The sequence below is a fragment of the Varroa jacobsoni genome, unplaced genomic scaffold (genome assembly GCF_002532875.2).
Source record: "Varroa jacobsoni isolate VJ856 unplaced genomic scaffold, vjacob_1.0 scaffold_784, whole genome shotgun sequence".
Taxonomy (NCBI): domain Eukaryota; kingdom Metazoa; phylum Arthropoda; class Arachnida; order Mesostigmata; family Varroidae; genus Varroa; species Varroa jacobsoni.
This window is the reverse complement of record NW_019213686.1, coordinates 117,476-144,265: the sequence shown is the minus strand read 5'-3', so window position 1 is coordinate 144,265 and position 26,790 is coordinate 117,476. Positions and strand designations below refer to the sequence as shown.

General features: G+C 43.9%; 1 protein-coding gene across 2 annotated transcripts in view; it reads right to left on the bottom strand.

Moving 5' to 3' along the window:
• Positions 1-26,790, bottom strand: part of LOC111263712 (core alpha-(1,3)-fucosyltransferase) — a 56,322-nt gene that overhangs the window by 7,452 nt on the left and 22,080 nt on the right. For both annotated transcript variants that reach the window (XM_022839059.2, XM_022839057.2), the window contains exon 2: positions 23,324-24,320. In XM_022839059.2, coding sequence (XP_022694794.1) covers positions 23,324-23,963 — 640 coding nt within the window. In that variant the 5' untranslated portion in view covers positions 23,964-24,320. The remainder of the gene's footprint in view (positions 1-23,323; positions 24,321-26,790) is intronic.

Sequence of the window (26,790 nt, the reverse complement as noted above, 5' to 3'; positions counted from 1 at the left end):
TACCGCTTTGCTAAAGGGCTGCATGAACTCCAACCATGTTCGAATTCTGGAACCGTCTGTTATTCATACTAAAACTGAAAGTGAGTACATGTCCGCGATAGGTAGGATTACTTGGCACCGTCGCTCACTGAACAAACCAATGGATGGAAGATTTTCGCTCTAGACGTCACATACACGCGTAAATGGAAGTAAGCAGCACCGTGTGTCCCATCTAACCATGTACATCTCTGCTGGTTCCAAAGGGCAAATATCCTCACCGCTCTTTCACTGAATGCCCGCGTGCTTTTGACCAACGACACGCGAGGGAATCACATGGGTCCACTGCAGTCGAGGGAAGTCATGGTGGTGGTTATTACGAATGGCACGAGCGAATGTGGAATTAAACCATGTGCGGTCACAATTCCCGGCCACAAGCTTTCCCTCGAAACACCCTCGCTACTTGTGGCTCTCATCCCGCTGAAATAGACAGCTCGTAATCTGTAACCTGATGTGACGGTAAACTGGAACGTATATGAGGAGGCTAGGTTAGGTTAAATGCAATGTTTGTGTTCCGTGGTATAGTATTTTCAGTATTATAAATCGGTCCAGATTATGCATAATTGTTTTCAGTTGGGTAGCTGATTGAAACTTAAACTTCCTTCCCAGATTTTAATCAAGCAAAAAAATATTTAATACTAATAGTAATAAGAAAAAGAAAACGAGCCTAGACCCAATTCAATTAAACTTAGGAAAAAATCCATTTGGTACAGCTTTAATTCATATGAACCGCTTTCAGCTGCATAGCTTCACTATGTCGATGCCGCTATGCATGACCTATTATGGTCTCAGCACATATTTAGAACACGGAGCAAAATCTCCAAGTTACCCTCTTGTGAATCAGCGTCTCTCTGCACCTCATCATTCGAAGCTGCTATCTTTTCTGGTGTCTGCCTTTCACCTGCTGATCGACCTTTCTCTCAAAGGGCTCTCAATGCTTCAGGCGATAGTAGGCAACAATTCAGCTATATAGGCTTCGCCACATTCTATCGCTTTTGTGCAGGAAAGGCATCTTTAGCTACCCTCTTGTCTGAAGTACACAAGATTCCATCAGTTTCGAAATGTCATCCAGTAGATCGTTCGAATAGGCTCTAGCATCTTCGCGCAAGTCCCCTTCGTATGTTACTCGATTTAGAAAGCGTCTCTGATTTACCCCGTATCTACTTCGTCTATTATTGATATTTTACTGTCTGCCTTATATTGAAAACACACACCCTGATTTGAACGATTGAAGATCACTCTGGCGCAATCTATCACACCTCAGAGCGAAGTTTAAAATAGGTCGCTGAATTGTTGTCGATGCTTTTGTTAGGATTCAGATACAACAAACAAGTGACCTGTGATGATAGCAATCCAAACGAGTCATCAATGAAATACACGCGAAAAGCGCAAAGGTGAAGCTACTATTATTCCAATAAACATGGCTAGAGACGAAAATTTGGTCGTTCTACATGCTGGAGACCGTAGGTTTGTGGTCATTTTCGAATAACTGAGTGCTATGTAACCGAATTTTGGACAAATTCAACTCATGTTTTTGCTGTATACATAGCTAGTGTTTTTGTAAACAATCCAGCTTTTGCGTGCCGGTTTCACCAATACTTTCCGCTGTATAGATCCGTAACCAACGTCTACATCATAATTGAAACGCACGTTTTCGATATAGATGGCGCGTAGAAGCTCAACATTGAGCAAATGCGGCACTCCAATGATGCCTCTTACAACAAAAACCTCTATGAATTCTCCTCCTTGCCAGTGGGTTCCTCTCATCAAAATCTGTGATGTTCCCTTGGCGGGCAAGCATTCTTGACCGTAACGAGAAGCTGACATTATTTTTTACCGTAATTCCCTATCTGACCAGTAGATACAAGAACAGCCACCGTTTTGCTGTGCTGGAAACTTCATTTGCTACTCAAGAGCCACGAGAAACTGGGCGGGGCCAACAAAAAGAAGGCGCAGTTAGAGTTAAGAACACGAAGGAGCAAAATGCCAGAGAGTCCCTGTGTGACTGTTACATTCCGTTGGTGAAATATTTGATAAACTTGATGCTGCTGTCGGTCGTTTTTGTTTCTTCGTTCAGCATTGCTTTTTGTGTTTATCTCTGCCTTCTGTAATGCTCCACTGTTTCAGCCGTACAACAGTAAAAAAATCCCAGTACCCCATCAGAGGTAGACCGCCGCCGTTCAATTGTTCGGTCCTGCTCGACTACGACCGCGTAAACGATCAAAGCAGCTATGGTGGGAGGGCGTTTGCCATTGTCAGCGGAACATTCCCAATTGTATGCCTCACGAGAAGGCTAGATGGTAGAACTGAAAATTTGCGATAGTTGAGGGGGGGCCTCAGAGATGGATCCCCAAGCTGAGTTGAGTTAGATTGAACTGGGTGGAGCGATACGGACCGCTACGGCAACAAATGAAGGCAACCGTCTGTTTAGAAGCTGGCAGTGTTCCTGGGCTCAGAACATAAAAAACTAGTCAAAGACGGGATGAAAAAGACGGAGTGGGAAACACCTAAAGCGATTTATAGAGCCCGCACACCCCGAACTAGCTTGATTCACAGATTGTTCGATTAGAGGACCTCCCTAACCGATGCATAACCGCAAGCAAGAAGTAAAGATCTAGTCGAACAAGAAAATGAATAAGGCGTAGAATCCATATTTCGTATATCGATGATGCTGCTTTCAGATGATGGCGACGATGAAGAAACGAAAACTAATGTTTATTTGAAAAAATTCAACTTGAAGGCTTTGACGACGCTACGCGACGGCCTCATGTGTATGCCCCCTGTGGTATAACGAATTTGCAGAAAAATAACTGGGGCTCTCCTCAAATCCCGAATCGATGCAAGGGGCTGGTGATAAATACATGTTTGATTTCGTTCGATTATTTTTGTAAAAAATTTAAATTTGAGCGCATTAATAAATGGGCTGCATATAATTTGGAAGTGATTATAATGCTTTAAAAATCAAAGTATAGAAGAACTAGATATATTAAAAAACGGCATGAACGATGAATATGCATGTTTATGTTTACGAGCTTGTTGATACTCAATCCGGTTAATTCTTTTTATTTTTATTATTTTTCAAATAATAACTAATGCGTATCTATGATTTAAGTTTTAGACGATTTGATTGTACGTATCCTCCAATAAAAAAATACAGTATAAAAACCCAGTACTAAATACATTGGATTGTCAACTGTTCAACTCCTGTGACCCCATTTCTATTGAATCTGTCACATGTAAGCTTCTTCATCAGGCGTTGAATCATAACACATCGATACGCCGAAAAAATAAATAGTTTTGCCAGTCTTTCCCATATACTATTTGTATCACATTTTTTATCAGCCTACGTTTTTCCGTTCAATCAACCTCAAATTCACACACAATGTTACTCAATAGACGAGTTTTTCCTCCATAGCTCTAAGTATAGTTATTTTCTGTAATTTAATACTTTTTCCTCCGACCACCGCTGTATTATTCAAGGCGCATGACCGACTGCCACCCCGGACTCCGCCGTTTTTTCGCTCGACTTAGCCTGTCGCCATAGCTACCCCCGGCCAAAGTCATCGCCACGAAGGATTGTTGTCACAGTAGCAGACGGGCATGAGATCCTCTTCGGGGGGTTTGCTGCAGTGCTAAATCTACTACAGCGCTTAAGCAGCGAGTTTGTTTTTGGGGTTTGCTTCTTGCTACGGAGCTGTTTGTGGAACGAGGACGGCTTCGGATGCAACGGCGTTAACCAGAAATCCGTCGCAGTATCTAATCCTCTCGCTATGCCACAATGGCCATGGAGTTTCTTTTACGAGCCCGCTAAAGAAGAAAGAACCTCGATAGGCGCTATATGCCCCCAAGCACCCTTGGCCGATTCTTGGCGCAACGACCACCGTCCGCTCTCGGTATGCGGCATTGGTTCACCCTTGAGCAACCCTAAAACCTCGCGCCTAGACTAAGTTTAGTGGACAGAAGGAAGCCGTGCTTTAAGGCCGGACACCGCCAAGTAAGTGTTAGTGCAAATGTGTAGGGCAAATGGCGGCCAGCGACCGGTAGGCTACCAAAGGCCATTCTTAGAGATGCCATCTTGGCTGAAACGAGAAACAGGGCTTTAACAGCAAACGAGAAACAGGGCTTTGGCAGCAATGTTATTATTACTATTATTACCATCACTACTATGATGCTTATTATTATTGAAATTTTAGTTGTCATCATCAAGGTGTCATCAGAACGGCGGTTTATTGTATAGCCGATATCGAAAGCATTTTATTTTTTGCCCGCCCCTTACGCTACTACTATGGCTATTAGTGCAACTGCTTTCCATAGTTCTCCCCAATTTTCAACTAGGTCCTGCCGCCGGAGCTTTCCACCAGCCATAACTTGCCTGGCCCTCCCTGTCAAGTAAGAGAGAAACTCGTACCGAATGGGATATCTTTGTTAGAAAACAGTGTTTCACCCCTTCATAGAGCCAAACCGGCAGGACAGCGCAGGCCAAAGGTGCCCTAACCATCGCTTCCCGCTGAGAGCTTCTTTCCTTTGTTTCCTTATCGGTAGCTTCTCATATCTCGATACGGTGGGCTGGACAAGAACAGCGGAAAGCCCTCGATGCGAGCTCAAGTGCAAAGCCTAAGCCGTCGGCTGGCGAGACTTCGACCAATGTGTGCTGTCCTATGGAGCGCTGGAAGAAGACAATGAAGCAGTATCGCTCTTCATATCGTCGGAGACGACGGCAGGCTCTTCGGCAATAGCGTATCACAGCTACGTCATATACCTTTGCTTTCCTTGAAACAGCAGTAGGTGTGGGTCTCAAAGGACGCGTTGGTCTTCTTTTCCTTTTTACCGCGTCTCAGAAAAATCACTACCATTACATTATCGATTATGCATTCCCGGCAGCAAAGGCCGCGTCGTACGGCTAGTCGCAGCAGCAACGAAGAAGTAGACGTAACCGGCTAGATAACTAAGCGTCTGCATTCTAAGACTTTCGATATCGAAGACTTCCGGTTCTGTACGAATATAAGAAACGTTATCGATTCAATCCTAGCATTTTAGCCGCGGATCCCCATCGCACTAATAGTTCCCTAGTGAATTACGAGGCTATGTCGCTTTCCTTAGTTAAACTGAGGTTAATACTATACATTGTATTCTATTATTTATTGCATCGAGGCTGTCCCTTTGAGAAAACTATGTGTGTATATGTTCTCTTTTACCTATACGAAAGATTGTTGTTACACCCTGGGTCTGATATTGCTTAGGCATGCAAGGTCATAGCGTACAGCAGCTTTTACAGGTGATGCCGCTACTGCAAGCAGTTTATGCGATTAGCTTGTTCAGATACACCCGTTGCCAAGCAAAGACCCCTTACCGAAGGTGTAACGTCTGCATAATACATACATATACAAATATTGCATTCCAGCTATCAGGGCCATACTTACTCATACACATAAAATATAGGTATATAGATCTTTACGCATGCACGAACACGTGGCTGGGTTGCTTCGTGACTGCGACGAAAAGGATGTATTTGGTTCGCTTCGTTTACGTCATGACCGCTTTCAGCCGTCACTGCCTAATGCTTCCCTCCCGCCAAGCCGTTGGAGTCCGGATGGCTAGGAAGAGATACCTCCTTGTTCATGCCTTTTTGTCTGTGTCTCGATTCTGTTGAATCAGTCAGTACGTTAGTCAGCAAGTGACCGTACTCCTCAACTGGCTCTGACAGCTACTCTGTTTGCCTACCACCCTACTTCCTACATGTGAGTCCACAGTCACCAAGGTGCTCCGGAGTACACAAGCGGCTGAGAGTCGACTCAGCTGCCCCGAGCCTAGCAAGCGATGGGTCAGCTTTACAGTAGTCCAAGTAGCTTCAATAGTGATGGAGATTTAGTAGCAAGCCACAGGGGGCAGTTGCTAATAGCTGCGAATTTGCTTGCGCATCTCGCTGCGAAGCTTTCCACTCTACATGCCCGCAGCGGCGGTGGTTGTGGGGACGACTAGGGTATGGGATGATCCATGGAAATTCATGAGGGAATCGACGAACCAAAGAGGTCGTATAAGCCAATCCAGATTGGCAGTGTAGTGCTAATATTCAGCTGGTTGGTTGCGGGCTTGCTTTATTGGGGCGTTGGTTTTAGTGTTTAAAAACTGGGGGCTGACAATTGGGTTATTATTACGGCATCTGTACTGCTAGCTGTCAGCCTTTTATTTCGGGTTTTTTTTTGTCTTTCGAACCTTTTCACTGGTTTGTCAACAAATTCGTAACGTTAATTGACAAACACGAGTCGCGGTGTTTAAGGTCGGGTTCTTCGTAAGGTCAGCCAAGCGTACAACTACAAATAGCGGAAATCGATTGCACCCATGCGCTTAGAAATGCTTATAACATCACCCTACCTAGGTGTTTTTTTACGAGTAAACTAGAGACTCAGTTGTAGGTAGCAGATAATGTTATATAGGCAACATTACAGATCTTTCGAAAACATTCGCTGAGAAGTGATCACGTGAGGTCGAACTTTAAAGCGAAACCTAATGACAGTAGTAGATGTGGCTTTTGAAAGAAACATGACTGAAGTCCAGATGAATTCCCAGAACACGATTTCGGCTACAAACCTACACGACCATACTAACGACTTTGTCAATGTGGCAGCAGCTTGCCAAAATAACAAGATTGCGCTGACGAAGTAGCTGTCCATTATAGATCACAATCTAAATCTGTGAAACGCAAGGACATGTGACATTATCGTAACCAAAAAAAGTTAATCTATATATATATAATTAGGCATAGCAACATTAACGTTGGTAACAATTGATTAAATCCATGAACATCCTGATCCTAAATTATTTCCATGTTCGGCTTCGTTGATATGCTTCTATAGGTTTCAGCTTTGTTGAAAATAAGCCATCAATGAAGCTCCTGAGAGATCGACGATTAATACCGTTAGGTCAATGACTACCCCTTGAGCGTTCGTTCCCTCCTCTTTTTTCTCCACGCGGGGGGTATATTTACTATATAACACTAAACTATATAGCTATTATCACTTTGTTACGCGTTATAGAAAACTGACGTCTAGCCATTTGTTGGAGTATACACGTTTGTGTATGTCCGTATCCATACTGCCGTTGTCCACCATTGGTTATTTGCCATTTTGTATCAGTTCGGTATGCCTACACGTTTTCTGTGGTTGATCTACATACATGAGGCCATACGAGGAAGTACGGACCAGACCAGGCCGTCAAGTGCCTCACTTCTGCCGCTATGCATCGAAATACCCCTGACTCTGCAGCATGCGTGACTACTTTCACTACTACACCCCAGGGTGAGTTCGGTGCAGTCTAACGGCGTCGGCTGCGTTGGCGTTCGCTATTGCCATCATAACCTGCACTACCTGCAAAGCCTGCAAACTAAAAGTTGCATTTACCACGAGGTAGGCAGTTCGTCACTGGCTTGCCGTGCCCTCTCCTTTTGTAAAATCGACCTGGAGGGCTCACCCGAGCGCCCCGCTGGGTGCCCTTCTGGGAAAGTCACTTTTAAGGAAACCTCATCGGTAACCCTGAACACTACCAATGACCACGAAAGATAACAACAACAGGCAATAACGGCGCGACACGAACGAAAGTTCTAACAGGCACAAACATCGTCAGCGTTTACGACGGAAGTGGGACAGCACCCTTGCATGCCACGCGAATGCAGGGCTCGGCCGATGGCAAAGAGGGTAACGAAGTTGCAAAGCTAGAACGCTATCACCTGCCCGTACTGTGTTCCTGATCTGATGCAGCTTCCAGATCGGGAGGAAGATAGCCTGCGGAACACAGAGTCATCTTTCTTTCGCTTACGGCAAGTAGGCATGCCCGAGCGTTTATAATGACCCTCAAGCGCATAAAGGACAATAGGAGCAGACGAGCTAGAGCCAAACGTAAAAGAAAGATGAGTCTAGGGGGCACACAGAGTTTTACGCACACTAATATATATATATATATATACAAGGCTATAGTTTTGTATAGCTTGTATATTTGGAGTAACGTGGTTGGTCGCCCGGATCGTGCAGAGAACAATGCTTACAATATAAACTCATGGGCTGGTAACACGGAATAAACGTCAGTCTTGATTCAAAAGAGAAGTTTTATTTATCAGCTTGAATAATGTGTAAAGCTCGAAATGGCTGTCAATGCGTCTTTTGTAGGCCATATCTCAAACAGTTCCCCAATCGCCATAACTACGTTCTAAACCCAAACTACGAAACCTCCATACGCCGTTCATGCCGCTTTTAAGTCAATATATGTTCCAGGTTTTATGTCCCATACTTTCATTGGTCATTGTGTTAAAAAGCTGGATCTTTCGAGCACAAAATGTGTCTCCATGATGGAAGGAATAATACCGTGTTGGGCTATTGAGACATGAGAATTGGCCCACGTTCGAAGCCAAAAAACGTCTATGTCTTAGGTCTAATAGAGACGAATACGCCATGACGGCACACATGACGGAGGTATATTTTGCTATTGTTTTCAATGCCACACCGATCTGATAGAATGCTCCATAGAGAAAATGGTGCCAGCAAAGATTCTACTTTGTACTGTTTACCCCTCATGCAACCCACCTCTCAGCGTTCATATATGTCTATAGAAACGCGGTGCCTTTAATCCCTGTCGCAAGCGATAACGTATCGACGGCCTTAACAAGACTAACAAAGTCGAAATACCCGCAGCAGCTTGTCATACATACGATGCATTATGAATATCGCGGACAGTTTCGTAGCTAGGAAAAGAGTCTGCCATATTTGAGTCGTTGTGGCGATCAAATTTAACGGCGTCGTAAGCCGGTGGACCGAAAGCCACTCGCCACTGGATGGCAGTCAATTGTTTGTCACTCGCGCAGAAGCTAGCCTCTGGTTAGCACGAAGCCCCAGCTTCCTAGATACTGAACCACCGTCTTCTCTAACGTTTCCATAAGAGCAATGGAAGAAAACCGCGCGCAACAACTGACTATATGCGACTTAGGCTTGCGCATGTTCGGCTCCTCAACCGGCTCAGGCCAATAAATAGTGAAGGCCAACAATGAATATTTGGTAGGCATATATGGTATGCGGTGAAAACGATCTCGCCTAAATATATAGAAACACGAAGTAGAACAAAACAGAAAACTAACACGAAAATTAGCTTCCGGGTGTGACCCATTATCCGAAAAACTATTCTCAAGTTTATAATAGACACACCAAGATCCGCTCGACTTTGCCAAACTGGAGCTGACCCCGATAAGCTAAAAACGCGTGACTACTACCCTTACTGTTTAGTTAGTAATAATACCTTCATGATTTAAACAAAACACCCTTAAAATACAAAATTTATTCTATGATGAAAATAGGCTTGTGTTCAGTGGTCCGTTTACTACGGCCGTTTTAAGGAACCAGACGGTATCACAGAACTTCCCTGATGAACCTTTGCGGGCCTTAATGAAACGAAGACACGCAAAGGTCTGTGTACTTTCAGGCTACCTTTACTACTTCAGTTAAGATTACCTCGAATATCCATAGGCAGTTATAATACTTAGCTTATCAGTTTCATATAAAATAGCGTACTCTACTTACTCATTATAATCTACCAGAAAGGGGCCATAGTTGACAGTGAGCAAGTGCTCACAAGCGATCCGGTGAATAAGTTTCTGAAGCTTGAGCGATATACAAGAACCATCCTACTGGGTGTTAATGAGCCACTGATACGCTCCTAGCTACGTATCCTCGCTTATTACATGTTACATGGTAGAGAATACTCAAAACTGGCTAAAACGGATCCTACCTATGGCCTAACTTGGGCAGCCAGCTCTAAACTGGGCTAATTTGCCCATGTATCGTATTCGAAGAAAGCATAACGCCACGGTTCCTGCATAATTGGTACGGTATCAGACCTTGGCCCATGCTGTCAGTTTTAAGCATAGTGTCTGGTTCAGCGTAAACACAGACCGTGTCACACTGATGCATCGTGCCAGAGAAAAGAAGCCGGATGGGGCGGCGGTCAACGAATATGTGTTAAGCAATAATATTAATAACAACAGCACTAGTAAAAGCGGTAATCTGGGAAAAAAGCGACCCAGTCCACGAACTCGTTTCTACGCCCTCATATTACATTACTCGCTGATTCCCGATAGCTAGGATATTATTTAAAAGTGGACTTTTTTGCTACCTCATGTCGATACATCAGCTCGATCTAACAGGTAGCCTGCAGGTAGCTGGAAATAGATACAGACAAAAAAATTTAGACTCAATTTAATTCGAGCAAGTTTGTTAAGCAAGGATAACGTTTGTAGACAAGACCACACTAAAATAAGCAGTTCGCCGTGAGATGAAAGCAGAACCAAAGCAGATCTCTACCTGCCGTCTGGTTTCTCTTGCAGATGCCCCGAGGATAACAGCCGTTGCTTCCAACAACCGAAGATGTCCGGGACAGTTTTTAAGAAATCAGTACATTTGCTTTCCACGCAATTTTAACAGTTTGATTTCCATATGAAACGAGAAAACAGGTTTTTAGTATAATCGACGTTTTCCTGACTCATGCATCAAGCGGATATCGCCTATTTCTCTATTCTGCCGCTGTATTTTGCAAGGCATTCACATTTTCCCAAATAAAACCCACTTATATGCCAAGATCAGGACGGCTTTACCTCTAGCCAAGACCACACAGGACAAAAAAGGCAGGACGTAATCTCCTTTTCTGGTCATTTTTCACTCGACCTTAGACTTCGCTCTGACCTTACGTTACTGTTGTTTTGTCTCGAGAGTTATACCCCTTTTACTGGCATTTGCCTTTGCGCGCGCGGTTTCTTTCTTTTCTTCCGTATTTTTCTTAACTCGCTTCTCATCCTTGTCTGAACTATTGTCATCGTTATTAGAACTACCTTTTTTTTATATAATAAAGTGAAACAAGCAAGACTAAAATGAGTTTTTGGACTTTGGCATAACGCTGGTATAGATCTTGACAGTCTTGAAGGGAAAGGACCATGATTTTACTTTCTAAGTGATTTTTCGAAGTTCGGATTTGCTTGAAAGCCAAATGTGTTAGTCTCAGTTAAAATTAACGTCCACAAAGCTATCACTGAGACACTTATAGTTCAATGTTTATTGTCACAAATAAAAGCGAACCTTGTAATTATTAGTCTTGTAACGAGGAGGGTCGTCCTAATGTAAAACAAAAAGATGCACACTAATATCCCCAATAATGTTTTCAGGCGCAGAAACAGGCACCTATGTCTCTCGGAGATAGCGATGTAAACGACGGTAATATAAATCGTTTTTGGTCCTGTTTTTATTCCTACTTCTTGCCTCTCCTCTAGTGAATTATCGATGATAGATGCTGAAATGCTATGAATAATTTTCCTTAAAGTATGCTTTCAAACTGAAAGGTCAGGCCAAGTCGCCGGAAATGATTGCCGAATCATTAATGACGTCACTCTCCCTAATTACGTGCAAAGGCCGTCTGCTCTACTTCTGCATTTCCAATAGGCAATGCAAAACGGTACCTAATTTTTCGAATAGCTGCACCAATCGCCGAACAGATGGCAAGGGTTTGCGAATAAAAGAGAGGAAAGACGAGCGAGGAAGAATGAGTGAGAGGCTAACTTTATACCTCAACAGTAACGTCAGTATCTGAATATGCTAACCGTCGCATGGAACCCACGGCATTTTTCCCGTTACGTGCGGGCAGGTAGGGTCCAACCCGTGTAGTTGCCCCTTTGTTAAACTAAGTTATTCGGATTCCAATATCGTTTTTATTTGTTTTAAAACGCATTCTCTTAAGCTCGATTACATTTTCCAACTTCGTGTAGACGCACAAGCATGTGTTAATTGCACACGTATCTGGCGGTACTTTGCCAGGCTTCAATGTATGCTTGTGCGTTCCACCACGAACCGTACATGTGAGCTTCATCCCCTCTATGTCGTGTCCCTGCCTCGAACTTTAGGCCGAAGGCACAGGAATTGCGCAACACGATAGAAGCCCTAGCAGGATTACGTGTGAATATTGACTTACAAGGTTCCGTCACGCTAACGCATAGATGAACGCCCCTGGACTACAAATACTCCAGGGCTACGTGAGTCTTTGCCGATAAGAGCGAATATGTGGTCCGCTATTAAACAGCAGCAGCAGCAGCAAAATTTGCAATATAGTCTAGGTCGTTCCTAATAGAGTAAAAACCGACAAATACTCAGTTCCTATTATTAGCTTTCATTCTATACTGAACAGAATTAGGCGAGTTTTTGCAATTAATTGAAAAATATCTTACAAGAAAGAAATCCATCGAGCCAAAGTGACTTTTTTCATGTTTACCAATTACTTGCCTCAAGCACAGGGTGCATGGCTAGATCTAATAGCTATGAAAAAGGGAGTAGACAGAGTAGCTCGCTTGTAGAAATCGGTAGAAAAACCGATTCACCAGAACGATTCAGAGAATTTTTAACTTTGTTCCTAAACGTAGCCATAGTAAGCGCGTCATAAAAATGCAAAGTTGGTATAGGTATTCCTAAAAGACTTTAATAATTAGACCTCAGATCTGTAGTAGACATCTACACCTAAAGTCCACAAAAAATGTTGACATCAACATGTACTATTATATCGATTTCGTAAACAAATTATATACATATATAAACAAAAAAAGAGGGAAGAAAGGAAGGAAAAGTTAGGGAACTTTTCCTTCCTTTCGCAAAAGTATGATTGTCATGGTTCTTTAGACATGAAAAAATGATTAAGTAGACTTGAAACCATATTTACTAACACAACCTGTATCGTTTGCACAGCTAGCTGTATTTGTACGTTTGGTCTGTTCCTATGTTCCTAGTGCATGTGCAGCTGCACAAATCTTTTTGGTCACCCCCGCACCTGAGTACATTAACCCTGTTTACTTAGTCACTCGATGCTACCAGTATTTCTGCCATTCAACTACCCAGTACCAGTTTCGTTCAGAGCAAATTCATCCATTTATCCATTTCAAATGTTCACAATTCGTTCGAGTAGCTCGGATCCCTTTGCATTGCACCTTCGCGCGTCACGAGAATACAACAGCTTGTGGTCGGTTGACCTTGGGAGGCTAGAACGGTCCCGGCAGCGGCCGCGTAGGCCAGGACCTGTGTTACCAGGCAACATAAAAACTTCACTGGCAATTAGTAGCAGCCGAAAAGCAAAAAAAAATAATGGTGCACTTTCAATATCTTGCCTCTGATCAAAAGTAACAGAGACATAATAGGGTCGTTAGCAAACCGCAGACAAAAACTAGAAATATATCTGTAAGCGTAGTTGAGTGCGGGAGTAAACAATATTACCAGCAAATGTTTTCAGAACAGGTCGTCTAGAGAAGTTCGAATCATCATCATCATTAGTTAATGGTCGATGGTAATCTATTCGGATGTCCGCAAACTACAGTAATTGTAAGTCAATCTAGCTAGTTATTGGTCTGCAGATTATTCAGTTCACTAGTATATATATGAATTAAAATGGCAAAGGTCTTAGTTACTCAGTGTTCGAATAAAACTACGTGGTGCGCGTCGTAGAAAAAGGATCTTTGTCCTTTGTCAGATTTGTTGTTTCTTCGAAACGTGGCACCGATCACGGGTGTGTCAAATGTAATATGCCAATTAACTATTAGCGCGACTGTATGCGAGTTGTCAATTTTTATGGGCTCGATCCTATGAACTATTAACGCACTGGAAAGTTCAAAATCTTTGGGGCATCTTACAGAGGTGGCAAAACCTACAGTATCAATGTTTCCGCTTTGTGAGTTTCTCTCCGCTTCTTGAGAGATGGAACAACCCGAAACAAACTGATAGGCCAAAATTCACTGTCGACACTGTTTAATTTTCGGAACCCTTCTTCGACGAAAATGTTACTACCCCTAAAGTGCAATAACGTTCGTCTGAGCACTGTGCTTTTCTTCAGGGCTAAGGGTACCTAACGCAGCAACAATAGTCGAACGGGTCCGAAGGACGAACTTCAGCTGTGCGAAGTACACTGCGCCATGAATAGACTTGCTGATACAGTTTTGTATCGACTGACCAGGAGTTTACGCGCTGTCATAGATTTTTTCAGAACCGAACTTTACCAGGACCTCTGCTTCTAGAGCATGCTGCAAACGTATCAGCTGACTCAAACACGACTCGACGCGATGCTTCATCTAAAAAAACATTTAGCTTTTGGCACAGCGCCAGCAAAAGGCAGCTTGGAGGACGTTCGGAACACCAGCGGAATCTCAAGAAAGCAGTGTATGTCAGCACTTACAACCGTTACTTGTACGTGTTCGTAACTCCCTAATGCTTATTTCCTTTGGAAGTAACTTCCCCTTCATTCAGTTCTACAATTTTCCCACGTTTCATCTCTTAAAAACTTCGTCTGCAGATAAGACAGAATTCGTTGCCGGGTTCGCGGTCTCGGCAACCATACATACGATGGGTGATTTGCGCTTAAACAGATTTCTCGCAAGCCTGTGACGATGACGACGTCGTCTACTCGACGGTGCTTACGCGAGGTCTACGATTGCATGCATTTCTGTAGAAGCTTATGCTTCCCGGGGTTTCTTTCCTTACAGCGCGCCTGCCGTCTGTTTTCGGCTCCATGCTGCTTTAATCCCCAAGGACCTTCCAACAGTCCCATGTTTCCGCCTTACGTCGTGACTTCCGACAGGACGAGCGAACATTTGAAAACGTCTTTTCTGCAATCATTGCAACGGCAGCCACCTCGCAGCCGCCTCCTCGAGTCAGTGAAGCGCAGCGTCGGCCGTCTCATAGACGAATAAGCCAAAGCAAAGGAAAAATGCAAAAAGCTCGAAACTAGTTTCCTTTAGAATCTTTATAGAGTTTTGCCGTGAAGTTGCGTATGCAGAGACCGAAATGCCTAGCAATGGCCGTTTGCCCCGGAATAGGGCAATCACATGGGAAAGGTTGAAGGAGGGTCAATTTCTCCATAAGAGACGGCTGTGTCAGGGCACGAAAGAAGTGCCTGTAATAGTACCAGTGTGCCCGTAGAAATATCTTGCCGTAAACCAGACTTTGTAAAACTCACTTTCTCGGTGTCGGGACACGATCGCTAGCTCCGTCGTTTCCTCTTTCTCTCTCTGTGTCCTTGAAGAAGAAAGGTACGCGACTGCGCCACTGACTAACCTATGGCTTTTGCAAGCTAGTCGTTGATACAGGGTATATATGTTCTGAACCTATATACTTGGCATCGTCTTCTGCCTAGATGCTTCACCGGAAATATATAGCGACGCTGTCGCTGGTGAAAAACAAGGACGGGTAAAATGGGACGACGGTTAAAGACGCCTCGAGCAGCGGACGTCACTGCACCTATCGCGCATCCGCTTTGCGTAGCTGCTGGCGGACTGCCAGTTACACACAAAGCGGAAGAAAAGGCCGAATCAGGTAATAGTCAATCTTTTTCGTGGAGGCCTAAGCCAGTCACTGTGTACAGATAAGCGTTCGACACGTTAGAGGTCAGTTCAATCTTCGTTCGTGACTGTCATATATTACAGTAGATGCTTATTGGAGTGTAAAATGTAATTTACTCATGTATAAGTATCTGGGATAAAAACATGGGCGTCTTGTCACATGAATATGATTCATTTCACTAAGCGATCAGTACTTGAATGGCTTTAATGATTATTTCAAATAGTATATATAACCCAAGTAGCAACCGAATAAGGAATATGAATACAATGCAAGACACGGAAGCAATTCGCTCGAAATATAGCGATACAAAGCGAAGTCTACACAAATCATCGGAAGAACAGCGGACTGACCTCTAAATGAGAGCACGGAGAGGATACGCTTAAAATGTAGAAATAACAACTCACGTGTTACGTTAACTACGAGCTTCTGATTTGAAAACGATAACATTTAATATTCAGATCGATGTACCCGAAAGAAAGCCCTCGGTTGAAAAAATCAAGCCGGAACGAAACTACTATTACGCGGCACTTTTTTTGTTGTTTTTTTTTTGTAGGGATCTGTTTTGAAGTTAGGCTTCGAATCACTTCGACGATCAATAGACTGATAACTATTAATAATAAACAATAGCTGTATAATGGACGGTAGCACATCCTATATAACAGCATCGTCATTAGGATTGATCCGATCCCCTGCACATTTGTGCGTGTCTTTTCGACACGGCCAGTTAGAAGGAGAGTTTGTCTGTTAATATTATGAAAGCTCAGGCTTAACATCTCGTTAATAGGATAAACTCTCCAATTGGCATTACTGGCTTATACGCATCCTTTGTATAATTTTAATATTATCCTTTAAAATGAATACATCATGGAACGGTGTAAAATCTAATGTTACGTACCGAAACAAAAACGGGAATCTTAGGCTAATTAAGTTAATTTTTGAGGGCTACCCAGGTCGTGTATGCTTGGGCCTCCATAATTGGACATAGGCAGGTATAGATATGTATATCCTATGATGCTAATCCGTCTCGTATACCTTTTAACGCGTTCTGTAACGGGAAACAGCATTGTGTAAATAAGCTTCCTTCTTAGGCGCCTTTGGGTTTCTCTATCTATCGTACGATTCCTTCGATACTTTCGCTTCTCCACCGTGAATGAAATAATGGTCTGTGATAAGGTTTTATGTCGATGGGGAAACCAAAGCAGAAGGCTACGAGAAAATAACCGCGAACAGGGAACGACCACCGGCAGTGGCAGTAGCAGCAACAGTAGAAGTAATAGAACTGAAGGCGTCGCCGTTCTTTCCGTGCCCAGCTTTCTAACCACCTTCATACAGCTTTAGGTCTTGTGTTCTACGTCTTGTGCTCTACGCCTTGGACTCCTAAGATACGTGGATGGAACTAGGAAGCGTAGTCTAAGCGGCTGTCGGCGGCCTCAGACTGGCCACATAGCTAACATTTGACCGCCATTAATCTTTCGTTGTATAATTACCTAAATTAGGCCAAGTAGTTTCTACTACTCTGTTCCACCCTTTGGTTGGACTCTCATTTTGCTCGTAAGCACCATACCCTCGTTCGCGTCCTAGTCCAACCGATGATCTTTACGCTTACAGGGCGTTTTCTTGTTGAATAGTACTCAGGGGTACCGCGATGATATTGGCGGTGATGGGCGCTCGAGAAGATTCGGGACAAATACACGCATTTTATCTGAACGTACTAGCTAAAGCTTACTTTCAGGTTTACGTGTGTATGAATCTACCTTTGCGCTATGGCTTGCTCAAATTAAGACAAGGGGCCTCGAGGGACAGAATATGAGGGCATCTTTTCTTTCTCGATTAAGTTCTTTTGAGAGATACGACCAACCAAGAGACCATTCAGTGAAGATGCACACACAAAGGCGAGGGCGCCAACCTCCCTGGGGCTGTTACCTTGTAGTGGCACTCCTGAACATCGCGGCTATAAGCTTCTCTCGAACGCTCCCGGAACTTTCAGTGGTTCTCGGTAATGCTTGCCAGTACCGTCGATAGCTACTGGAACTCGCGAAACGGAGCAACTTGTCGAAGATTCAGCGTCGATTGGTTTCAAGGGATATGCTATAGGCTACCAGCATACTGAGCTGGCCAGGTAGAAGAAGATTGTAAGGTTCCTGCCTTCGATAGAGGCTGCGCCGCTGCTCATGGTTATGGTGACGGTGATGCTGATGATCGAGCAAATCTATTTTCCCCGCCTGTTATTCGTTCGCCGGCTTAACCCCACTTTCCGGAGTACAACATCATTAAAATTAGTTAGTCTGAGAGAGCATCTTAAGTGTCAACGCCGACGCATGCCTCCATTGTACACGGTTTCGTATGGTGGTCAGCCGCAATAATCGAGGAGTTTAACCCATACTTAACAGCAAAAATCGCTAACACACTAAACTTATTAGGCTATGTATTAAATATAAGCGAGGCGATCATTTCGCTGTTGGTAGAAATTGATGCCACGCAAAATAACACACGAAGGTAACTTTTATATAAGAAAAAAAAATATAGCAAACATTTGCTAAACGTTGTTCCAAATATCGTCTGGGTAGTTGGTTACATTTACTTACTTACGGGTAAATTGGACACACACGAAGAAGGTCAGTATTATTAAGGTGTGTGTGACGTATTCAGTGTTATAGACTTGACACTGAATAACGTTTGGATCGGATTTTCATTATATAAGAAATTGAAGGTTCTAGGATAGATACGCCTTGCACCGTTCGAAATTGTATCCAGATTTTCCACCTAACCAAGTAAGGGTCTCATCGAGACATATCTAATATTTTTATAGATTTGAATTAAACAGTATGAAATGCTATGTGATCTAATAACAACAGTAGCCAGCATTGGTGCTAGGGGCACATGACTTTGTAAGCCGTCCCTTTTGTCTCTGTATCTGTTCTGCTATTACATTATACATCCGAAGTACAGCTCGGGATGTCCAATCCTGAGCGACCTCTGTTTCTAAGAAGGCGCTTACACTGGGAGCTAGCTTCGCTCGCCACTCGGTCACCAGCTAAGCCTTGCTATTACACATCTACATCAATGATGGATACTGGATCTTTAGCCCCACGGGGGTTGGTCATCTAACATGCATTGACTGTCCGTAGAGTGAAAGCAACTACTCTGTCGAGTGTAACGTTAATCCTCTGCTCCTCAATAAAGACGAACCAACATGGAAGGGAAAGCCGGGAAAATCCCTGAGGAATCTTTGTCTTGCAGCAGCTAGGGACCATGTGTCGTCATGCTGCTAAAACAGTCGGAACAACTGCTCGAGTGTTAGTGAATGATATCAACTCCAGAAATTATATGGCGCGTCCAATGTCCAAAAACTAAACGATTCCGCTTATTAAACCTCAACGAAGATCCACATGAATGTAGTTAGGAAACCCATTTTTCTTTAAATACTTTATACAGTAAGGGTTTGATTAAAACTAGAAGACCTGCAGGGTCAAGCTCCGTGCTCGACACACATTATATAGTATGTGTTGATAAGTAAGCAAAGTGATATAACTGGACTCTGAGGAGAGCGCAACTCAAAGGTTAATAGGTTTTTCAATGAAAATCGACTAACATGCATTTATGCACCATTCACAATAGTGTATCAGAGCAACGAAATCGAGTTTACACTTACTTTGCCTAACTAGGCTTCCCACACTCAAAAAACCTCGTTCAAAAAACTCAAAAAAACGTTTCTTCCCACATATCTACATCACACTACATACACATTCACGCTCTCTCTAACCGATAGCGTTCACAAGCCGATCATCATCGTAGGCTTCAGATCATCGAGGATCACATCTTGTTCGATCACCAAGCCCGCCAGGAATGTCACAACTGATGTGTCTCTCAAACGTGTATTCATCAAGCGGGTCCCAGGATCAAAGCGAGATCGGATGGAAGTATGAAGAGAGATCAATAGAGAGAAACAGAAGCTTGCCTCCTATGATTACTACACAGCCCATTTCAGCTCAGTCGATTCTAGGTGCCGCGCGCATTCGGCTAGAAAACGCGGCTATGTACTAGTTCATATTGGACGGACGCGTACTGACGACGTCCTTGCATTCAGTGTCTTGTGTTTTTTTCTTTCTCCTTCGTCATCGACATCTTTTCGAAGATGACGAGGATGATGGCGCCGGAAAACGCCTTTCACTACTTCTAGATACCTATCTTCCCTCCTTCCCTCAATCTCTTCGTCGCTTGCCTTTCTCTCACCTTTTCTCACTGCTCTTGTCTCGGAGCTTACGTACTTTTCAGACAAAGATTTGGTTCCGTGAGCGAGTACTCGCGCACCCCCGCCTATGGATATTGAACGTGGCTGTTTGAAAGAAATAGGTAGCGAGAAAACAGAGCAGATGCCGTTAGCGGTGGCCGAGCCAGCATAGGCGAGCAATGGAGTGACATAGTACGAGGACGGAGAATACGATAGGGGGAGGGGGTGAGGGAGTTACTGTATAGTATGTGGAAGTATAATATGTGGGAGCGCGGTGCGCTCTGGATGGGTTCTGTTTGTACGGGTTGCTCCCGCAGCAAGGAAAAAGGCACAGACTCAGCACTGTAAGGTTAGAAACCCTCCGCTAAATCACCGAAGCTTGCCATCGATTCAACTGGGGCTGAGGGTGGTTCGGGGAAAGGAAGGAGGAAACGCCTAGTCAACGTGCTCCATTTCGCGTACCGACTTGTTTAGCCTTCGTCATTTATCTTCTCTCTTTTCCCTGCCCACTGCTCATTCAGCAGTCGAAGGGTTTAGTTCACTTGCCTTGGTTCATTGTGTTCTTTTGGGAGTTACCGTTATAGGGCTGCAAGTGTAGTGAGCAGACAAACGAAAAGATGAGGAAAACGAGTGAGTGGGTGCTATACGGCAACACCCCCCGAACTTTTGCCTTGTGTCGTGCCACTATAGGTAAGTTTAGCCCAGCGCCGATTGACTTCAACTATACACCCAATGTAAGCTCGCCTCCAGGCAACTTCTGGTTCAGGTTTTCTTGGACGAGGAAACCCATGCCCTCGTCACGGATGCCGGTTGGACTCGTCGGAGCCCACCAGCGGTCTGAAACGCTGCAGTGCTGACCGTACAATGTGACGCAGTAGCGTACACACACTGCCGGCTGAGCTGCAGCGTGTAGTGATCCATTGCCTGGCTAGTTGTCTGCCGCCTGCCCAAAGGGAATAAGAAGCACAGCCACTTGCTTCGGGCCCTCTCAGTCATCTGCTTCTGTTGGCATGCTGCACTTTACTTCTCTTTACGCCTCACGCTTTTCCGTGTTTTGCTTCCACGCTGTCTGTATCGAGAGAAATACACCAAGTCGGCACGTTCTTCCATAGTGACACGCGATGTCCGCCAAGACTCTTGATGTATCTCTTCGTTGTTTCCCTAGCTCTCGCGGAGACACACACCGGCGCAACGCGCTTTCACTGCCACCGTTGAGGCCGAACCGGCTGGCGTCCGGCTAAAGCTGCAGTTCAACTGAGTGTGCGCAGTACTTAAATGGTACCCTTCAAACTTTCAACTTCAAAGCTTTTTCAAATCTTACCCATTCGACTGTGAGCTTTTCATGCCGTCTTCATTTTCATTGCTCAGCAAAGTCTCTTGGTCTCGCGGTTTTTCTATTTTCTGCCCCCCAAAGAAAAACTGCGTCTTCTTTAAAGCTAGTGAATATTCACCACAAAATTCCAAATTGCATCCAAGGCGAATTTAGTCAGTCGCTATATCGTGGCATCACTACTTAGCCTTGTAGACGAATAGCGGCAGGCAGCCATCGTCGCAAAGCACATCGCCAAACCCCAGCAACCCAAGGCTTAGAGAGGATTTCGGTGATCACCCTATCTATTTGCAAGCCAATTAAATAGCACAGGCAACTGCTCCCGTAGTATTATCAAATGCTTCATCATTGCTGGGGTTTGCTTGAGTGTTGTTAGCATTTCTTAATGGTAATAAAAAGAGAACGTCCAAGGTAGCATTCAAGCCCTAACGGCGATTTGCCTCTGCTGGAAATCCCCTATGGGAAAGGGTGTGGCAGACGCAGCTTGACGCGAAGATCAAATATAATTACTACCGTCTCAGACATAAATGTGTGTACATATATGAATTATAATGCTGCTGCAGTCTTACGCGAGTTTCAAGGGAACGCGGGGCATGCGCTAATTACCAGCCTGTCTATCTTTATCTACATATCGTTGAATTCTCCTTCTACGTTGTCTTTTCCGACAGCCCCTGTGTAAGTTAGTTCCATTACTCCGAAATTCTCGGTGGCGACTGCTCCAAACGGCGTATCCTCCTAATGTCCTTTGATCAGTTGTTCTGTCAAATTCAGCAGTTCGACCAAAACCTAGGGCTTGCTGAAACTCAGGCCCCACACATAGCAATTTGACTGCCACCACAATTGTTGCCATCGGCAGCAACGGCGATTTCAAAACCAACATTTCTAGTGTGGCCATGACCACACAGCACAACAAAGTTATGCCTTCAACGTGAGCAGGATCGTTCGCTGCTATGCTCGGTGTCATGAAGTTAGTGACGCCTTAGGATTTTTCTACCTGTCACCCTATTCGATCGCAAACAGCGCCTCTTTGACGGTGGAAAATCGTTTCAAGCAGGCTGTTATTCTGATTCGGCCCAGGCTTGCTTATGTTCTTCTAAGAACAAGTTAGCCATGCGCGATGACGATCAATTGTTTGTTTACAACAACGTACCAACGAACCTATAGGCTTCTTTCCAGATAACGCGCCGATCCTGTCGCAAAAATCTGCGAAGGAGTAGACAGCGCAAAAGCGACCGGAATAACTAAAAGTTGAGCATCCCGCAATATCTAGGGCTGAAACGAATGACGCGGCGGGACAGCCTATTTTTGGTGCGTTGTGCCTTGATCTCTTATCGACAAGGCAAACATGACCTTGTTTTTCTCCGCTGGTCCAATCAATTCCGAAATGGATTTGTTTACCATCAGCTATTCAATTTGTATAAACAAATACTCAAAATGGCAGTTTACGTATGAAATGTAGAGCTCGCCTTTACTGCAAATGGAATAAATTGGATCGCCGGCCTTCATTTGTCGTAATCGAATCAAAGGGGAGACGATTTGTCATCAGGCAAAAAATACTGATGAGATCTAACTTTCATATCGCTTTTGACTCGTGATAATAATGCGCGCACATGTAAGCGACAAGACAGGAAAAGGGGCAGAGATACAACGAGAAAACAATCGATCGGGCTTAATGAACTGTATTGGTTTGGGTACCCAAGCGTATCTCTCGCTGATGTATCAAGAGACGATAGACGACGATGAGAAAATGTCCCGATGCTCCATTTTGCAACAGGAAAGCTCCACTTCGAAGCCAGCGAGAACGGCCTGTGTAGAGAGCGCTCGATGTGTACTCGAAGTACCCACCTTCGAGAGATGGTGCAACTCCCTTGTAAACCATAAATAAAGGCAACAAATAACATTGACGAATACATTTTCTGAAGGTCTGAGTTTGGCAGAAGCCACCGTAAATGATTTTCTAACAAAGTGCTATTCGAACTTTTTAAATAAAAAGTTATTGCCATTACGGCTTTCTATATGCAGAACCCTTCTGCACAAAAGTGTCGTAAGATCGCAGCTCTAAAGAATATCAAATCGCCTTTTTGCCTGAGCTGATATTAGACAATGCAAATGCTGCAGCCCTTATTAGTATCTGCCCGTTCTATCGGGTGGGAGCCACATCTCGGAGCGCCGGTACCATGCGTAATTTATTCTTTAACGATATATACTTCTTGGTAGCTCGCTACTAGAAATTTAGGTATCATGACAAAAATTAAATGTATTAGAAATAGATGGGATTACCATTCTCGCATACCTCAAAAGAAAACAAATAATTAGCACTTGATCACTTACCTCTTTCACCCGGTAGCGGACGCTTGCTTCCATTGTGGAAAAACCACGGTCGCCCCGAATTTCTTGATTCTTTGATCTTTGAATCACCATTGGCATTCACATTGTTATGTTCGTCGTCATTAGTGTTACTTTCTTTTATTTGACTTGGCGGTCCATCTGGAAGATTCACATCGGCCACAGAGGCTGGCGTGAACTTCCCAGGTATTCGATTAGGTCGTAAACCTCGCCTACGATTTGGCCCAATTCTTACTAGTCGATGACGCGATTTCCGTCGACCTTGTTGTCGTTGCTGTTGTTTTTTTTGGTGTTGTTGCAGCTTTACTCGCTGGTTAAGCTTTTTCTGCGGCAGGGGCAACTTCAAATCGTTAAATGCAATAACACTAACCGCATTGCCCCCATCGCGGTTATTCGCTCCTAATCGGAACCGACTTGGGGACGGCGGTGAGTCAATATTATTGGACAATCCTTGCAGTTCACCCGGACCCCGAGCCTCAAGCAATGCCGGACCCGAAGCCAGCGGCTGTACGCTGACCGGAATGCCGGACGTATGAAAGGTCGGCACTATAAAATAAACGTATGCCCCGCATGAGAGTAGACAGGAGACGAGCACGACGCGCCGCAGTTTTTTGAATGTCAACATAGCCTTGTTCCGCTGTTGGCAAGTTCGGGGACGATAGCGTTGGCAAACGCTGACAACAAGTTTGTCGTGCCGTTAGCGGAACCCAAACCGCTAGTTCCACTGACCATTTGAGAATAGACAAAGTGGAGCAGTTTTTGTCGGAAATAGCGACGGCAGAGATTCAGACGAAGTTCGGAACGTGATTGTGACGTGTAGGTCGACACCGAGAGGAGGAACAGCGATTGGCGGCGGTTGGACGGCGGCTGCACCGCTCTGCGGACCGGAACTACGACGCGTACCGACAACGATAGCTTAGGCGACCAATTGTGAAGATACGACAGGGTCCACAAGGTAAGGCTGCCATTCCACGTGGAAGTCCTGAAATAGGCATAGCATAAGAGAGAACACCAGGACAACGTGATTATGTCTAATGTCATCTGTTCAATACTCCGAAACAAAAACGACACGCCGATTCTAGTCAGTATCGAATCTGTGCTTCCGAGCTCACCCATCTGCGACTCTGCTGTCTTCCTAACGGCTTGCGCTGCTCGTTCCATGATGATTCAGAAAGCTCGAGACAAACGAATGCCAAAAAGACAGGTGAAGCACCGTCATAACAAGATTGTCCAATGCTGCTACCATGGCACATGGATTATGTTACAGATGATTACACTGATTGACGATACACATTATTCCAAGCACGTTAGTTTTAGTGTGTTTTAAAGTGAAGTATGTTGAGGGTGTCTGAAAGGAAGGCAATATGTCCTGCCGACGAATCGCGGCCACTACCACTATTACTTACTGTAGATGTTTTTCCCTCGAATTTGAATTTTACAGACCAAGCAAACGGCCTTGTGGTGAGCCTTTCGTCTAGTACTGCTGTTAAGCGTCGCTTTAGAAGTGAACTGTTATCAAACGAATAAGATTTATTTTTAGACATTGTATAGGCTAACTGCCTATAATATGCTAGGACCGTCGGGCAATGGTGTTCGATTTGTATGAATAATTTGCATATTGGCCAAACGCAGTTTCAACATCCTTATTTCTTTCGAGTTTTTGCAATATTTCATTGGCTAGTTTTTGCAATATTTCATTGGCTAAATTCAGTCTAATTAATTATAGGCAGTACGGAAAACGAGCGATTTTTCAAGGATCACACTAAGCCTCTCTTTCTGTTACGCCTCATCATCTAACATTTATTTTATTAGTACGAATTCCGCTCTCCGTAATTAGCTAACTGGCTATTTATTCATTTTTTGGGAGTTGGCTCGGCAAGAATCAAACTATCACGAAGCAAAAAGTCCGCGGGCATCGTTGAATTTGGTCTCCTAGATACAGGTTCCTTCGTTGGAATGATGATGGAAAAAACATATGGTGGTGTTTGCTTACACCGGACGTTCACACAGTAGGGTTATAGTTAGTTCTTATGGAATTCAACTAGGTCTGCTCGATGACTTAATTTAAAATTAAAAGGAAGCTTAATTAACGGCAAACAATGATCTTCTGACGCGACGCAACTCAACTATATGGGATGCAGTCAACGTGGTGCTGTTATTAGATCCCGTTACTGTTCCCTATGTCTCAGACTTGCCGGTGTTCCGAGTTCGATTTCGCTACGTAACGAACGGGATGCGTTATTTATATATTGATTGCTTACTGCCAGTCGAGCTTGTTAGACCAAAGCAAAGCTTAGCGGTAATGCGGGATATAAAGCGTAAAAAAATATGTATCGACTTATTGATCTAATTTGCCGCCGACACAAGAGGGTAACCTAAAAAAAACTTTTCCGAGGCCGTTTTCGGACTCGCCGACAAAGATAAGCTGATAAAAAATTAATAACTATATATAGTTTTCAACTTGTAATTTTAATTGTATCCAATCAACTAAAAATTCATTATATATATATATATATATATATATATATTATTATTAATAATATTATATATATTATTATATTATTATTATAAGTGGGTGTATTCTCAAGGTTGTATAATAAAAAAACGTCGAACGTTAGTAATCGAGGCACGCTTCGTTATCTTTATGCATCGACATGCGTCACATGTTTATTAAGACCGAAGTCAAACTTCAGGTAGGCGGTATAGGTCTTCCGCTTTACTCGATAAGGCTATCGTGCACCTGTTTAATATCAAATAAAAATAGCGCGGAAGATTGTACCGAACAAGTAAACTATTCAGTTTCGTCGTAGTTAATACTATTTCTGCCGCAATAACGCACGCACATATCTTCACCAGTTGCAGCCTCTCTTCATTTGTGTCATTATCGTTTTTGTAGTCTGCTAGGCAATTCAGCTTGACCCCCTGATATATTCGTATTGACCGACGCTCACTTTAATAAACTCTCTCGTTATAATAATATCGTACGGACTGTTATGAATTAAATCAGCGAATCGTTGTGTTTGAAGCTGTAGTAGCGCGCCAAATACAAACCGCAGGGACAGTGAATAGAATCTACTAGGGCCAAAACCGGGAGTGGATAGTTCGCCTTGTGCCGGAAGAAGCCGCCACCTGCGTGAGACAGGTGCTTCAGCTAAGCCATTAGAGGCGGATGAAAAATCTGGAGAACTATCAACGATCCTTTCGTAAAGTAGGGGCAATGCGTCTGATCATTTAGAGCCGATATACAGGCGGGCATGTAGATGCTGCAAGATTCTATAGAATTCAATATATATTTTAGAGCGACGTTCCTCCTCAATGATGCGTTGTCTGTCGTCTATGCTTAAGGCAAACTTGTTTCAGCCACGAACGATAAATAATTCGTTATTTTAGCATTTAGCCAAGTTCAGTGAAGCTTACCTTGATGAACACGATCTGTCTGCTACATTGACGTT